Source organism: Chaetura pelagica, unplaced genomic scaffold (genome assembly GCF_000747805.2).
Source record: "Chaetura pelagica isolate M959 unplaced genomic scaffold, ChaPel_1.0 scaffold637, whole genome shotgun sequence".
NCBI classification, from domain to species: Eukaryota; Metazoa; Chordata; class Aves; order Apodiformes; family Apodidae; genus Chaetura; species Chaetura pelagica.
The window spans coordinates 1144537-1147112 of NW_009953950.1; the positions used below are offsets into that span (position 1 = coordinate 1144537).

Genomic DNA, 2576 nt, shown 5'->3' on the forward strand with positions numbered 1-2576 from the left:
CGTGGAGGAATGCTGCCGTCGGGGGTTCTGAGCATCCAGAAATGCCTTGAAAGCAGTGTCTGTCTTGGCTGGAAGATGAAAATCAAGTGAATGGATACATCCAAAATCATAACAGGTGTCTTGATTAAGTGACTTTTCCAGTTCTAAATTAATTTTGCATTTTTTGCAAGGAAGTGCAGATTTATCAGGTCCACAGTAAAATGCACTTCGGATTTTGAGTTACTGACACTTTGCCACAGATACCCTATTTACAATTTAACATCAGCCATCTACTGTACCAGTACACATACTGTCACTATGCACAGTATTTCTGGCCTTGCAACTATTTTAGAGCAGCATAAATTGCTTTAATCACCGGTTTCCTTTCAGAAAAGGCTCAGATTTGGTATATGGAAGAAGTCGCTACTGATGAGTCTAGTCAGACACCTACACCTGCAATATTGGTGAGTCTGGTTATTATTACCTCATTAAACCTTAAAATGTAGTACTGAACAACAGCAACAAAAATCCAGTGGTGGTCTGGGTGGTTTTTTTCACAGTCACCTGATTTCAATGAAGCAACTTCAGTTTCAAATCTAAAAGCCACCTGCACCTCAGCTGAGGATGCACCCAATTACACTTTAGATACACTCCCAGGCTTTTGAAGAAATTTATCTCTAGAATAAAATTTTAACTTCTGTTCGTGTGATAATTCAAGCACAATCATTTCTTATTTTTAAATACAGTCAGCAATGAAAAAGCAAAATAACCAGATCCAGCTGGCCTATGGCCTTAACATTAAGGTCTAGCAAAATGATGAAAAAAAAGCTGAAAGAAAGCATGGATGTGACTAGCAACAAATAATTTATTTATGTATTCCACAGGGCTGCCAAGTATTCTTTGCAGCATGGTAAATACAAGTAGAAATGGGAAAAAAAATGCACAGCAAAAAACCCTCAAAAAAACCCCAACACAACCCCTGCCCAAAGCCCCCCAAAAAACAACAAAGAAACAAAGAAACAAACAAAAAAAAAAAAACCAAAACAAACACAAAACTTTTGATTGCCAGGCATCCAGATGTTCTTTGAAAAATGAAATCTCCTCCCTTAATGACATTGCTCCTGCAACCGGAACCATTTGTTTATTTAACATCTTGGCCAAAAAGGAATTGTATGAAGCACTGCTAACTTGAAGAGACTAAACTTGAAGAGATGAACACTTTTACAGGAGGAAAAAAACATCCCTCCAATGCAAGGAGGCCCATGAGCATTTATAAGCCAGATCACAGTACATTTATCACCATCTCAGCATGTCAAGCTCTACTAGGAATTTATATATGGAAACTTCTCAGGCAAACTGGAACAACAGTGAGAGAAGGAAAAGTGGGAGAGAGAGCAGTGAAGTTAAAATATTTAGACAGCTTCCATAAAACATTCTCCTGGGCTGACCCTTTCCTAGTGGCTGTCAGTGTTCAACCACATCAGCTGAAGCTTCAGTGGGATTGACATTAGCAAGGATTCATGGCACAATCTCTAGGAGGACCCAGAGGTCATTACAAGTTTCACCACTCTTGGTTCCAAAGTACACAGTGATCCATTAACACAAGCCACATAGCCCATTTATGAAATATCTCCACTGCCTACATGACTGAAAAGAAAATGAGCATGTCAGGGGAGAATAAATTAAGTGTGGGGGTAAAAACTATGTGTGAGGTTAATGGCCTTTCGTAATTAACTACTCTGGTATCATTACATTGATGGTGGTGCAAGAAGACCCATGGCACAGAGCTCTGTGAGCCTCTCAGAACAGGTGGTCTTACTTCCCTACTGCAAAGGTTACTGGAGAGGAACCAGGCACGTGTATGCCTCCAGTCCTCCACCACAACTTGCCCTTTGGGATGCAGTGGCCACCTTTCATCATCTGCAAGGACAACCCGCACCAGCCCAAACCAATCTGTCGCTGTGACATCTCTTTCTCTGCATGCCCAGGTCTGTTTGTTCAGCACATGGCTCTTACCTTTCACCAGTACTTTAGGGACTTTTGTGTGGCTGGCACAGAAGGCACTGTACAGCTTGAACCGGTCGGCGTAGTAGAGAAAGGATCCACCCAAGGAAAACAACACTTTCTAGCAACAAAAAAAAAACAACAAAAAAAAGCATTAGAGAAAAAAGTACAAGAAACAAGCGCAGCTGTGGTGTCTGGATTCAGGCTGTGCAATTAACATCCTTAGCCAAGTTCTAGTTCAGATGATCTGATGACACCACTGACTATAGAGGCAATTAGGTTCACAGCTCCAGGAATGTATTTGAATGCCTGAGCTTAAAACCTCATGAAAGTAATGACCAGAGACCAAGAAGGACTGGGTTTATCTGACTTCATAATGGATCAAGACACTAAGGAGCTACAAGCAAGACCATTATCCCTCTGCACAAACACACCAAGGTCTTGATTCTCATGGAAATTAGTTTGTGTTAAGGGCCAAAACCAATTTTCCCCTAAGATGTCTTATGCCACAGTCAAGCATTTGCTGTTCCACCCATTAGGAACAAGATAACATGGAAGGGGGGGAGGGGGGGGGGGGGGGGGGACCAAAGCAA

The 2576-nt window shown here is 41.5% G+C and overlaps 1 protein-coding gene across 1 annotated transcript in view; it reads right to left on the reverse strand.

Moving 5' to 3' along the window:
* TIAM1 (T-cell lymphoma invasion and metastasis 1) overlaps nt 1-2576 on the reverse strand; it is a 120608-nt gene that overhangs the window by 46853 nt on the left and 71179 nt on the right. The window contains exons 18-19 of the mRNA XM_010001826.1: nt 1996-2104; nt 1-68 (exon numbers count right to left, since the gene is read on the reverse strand). Coding sequence (XP_010000128.1) covers nt 1-68; nt 1996-2104 — 177 coding nt within the window. The remainder of the gene's footprint in view (nt 69-1995; nt 2105-2576) is intronic.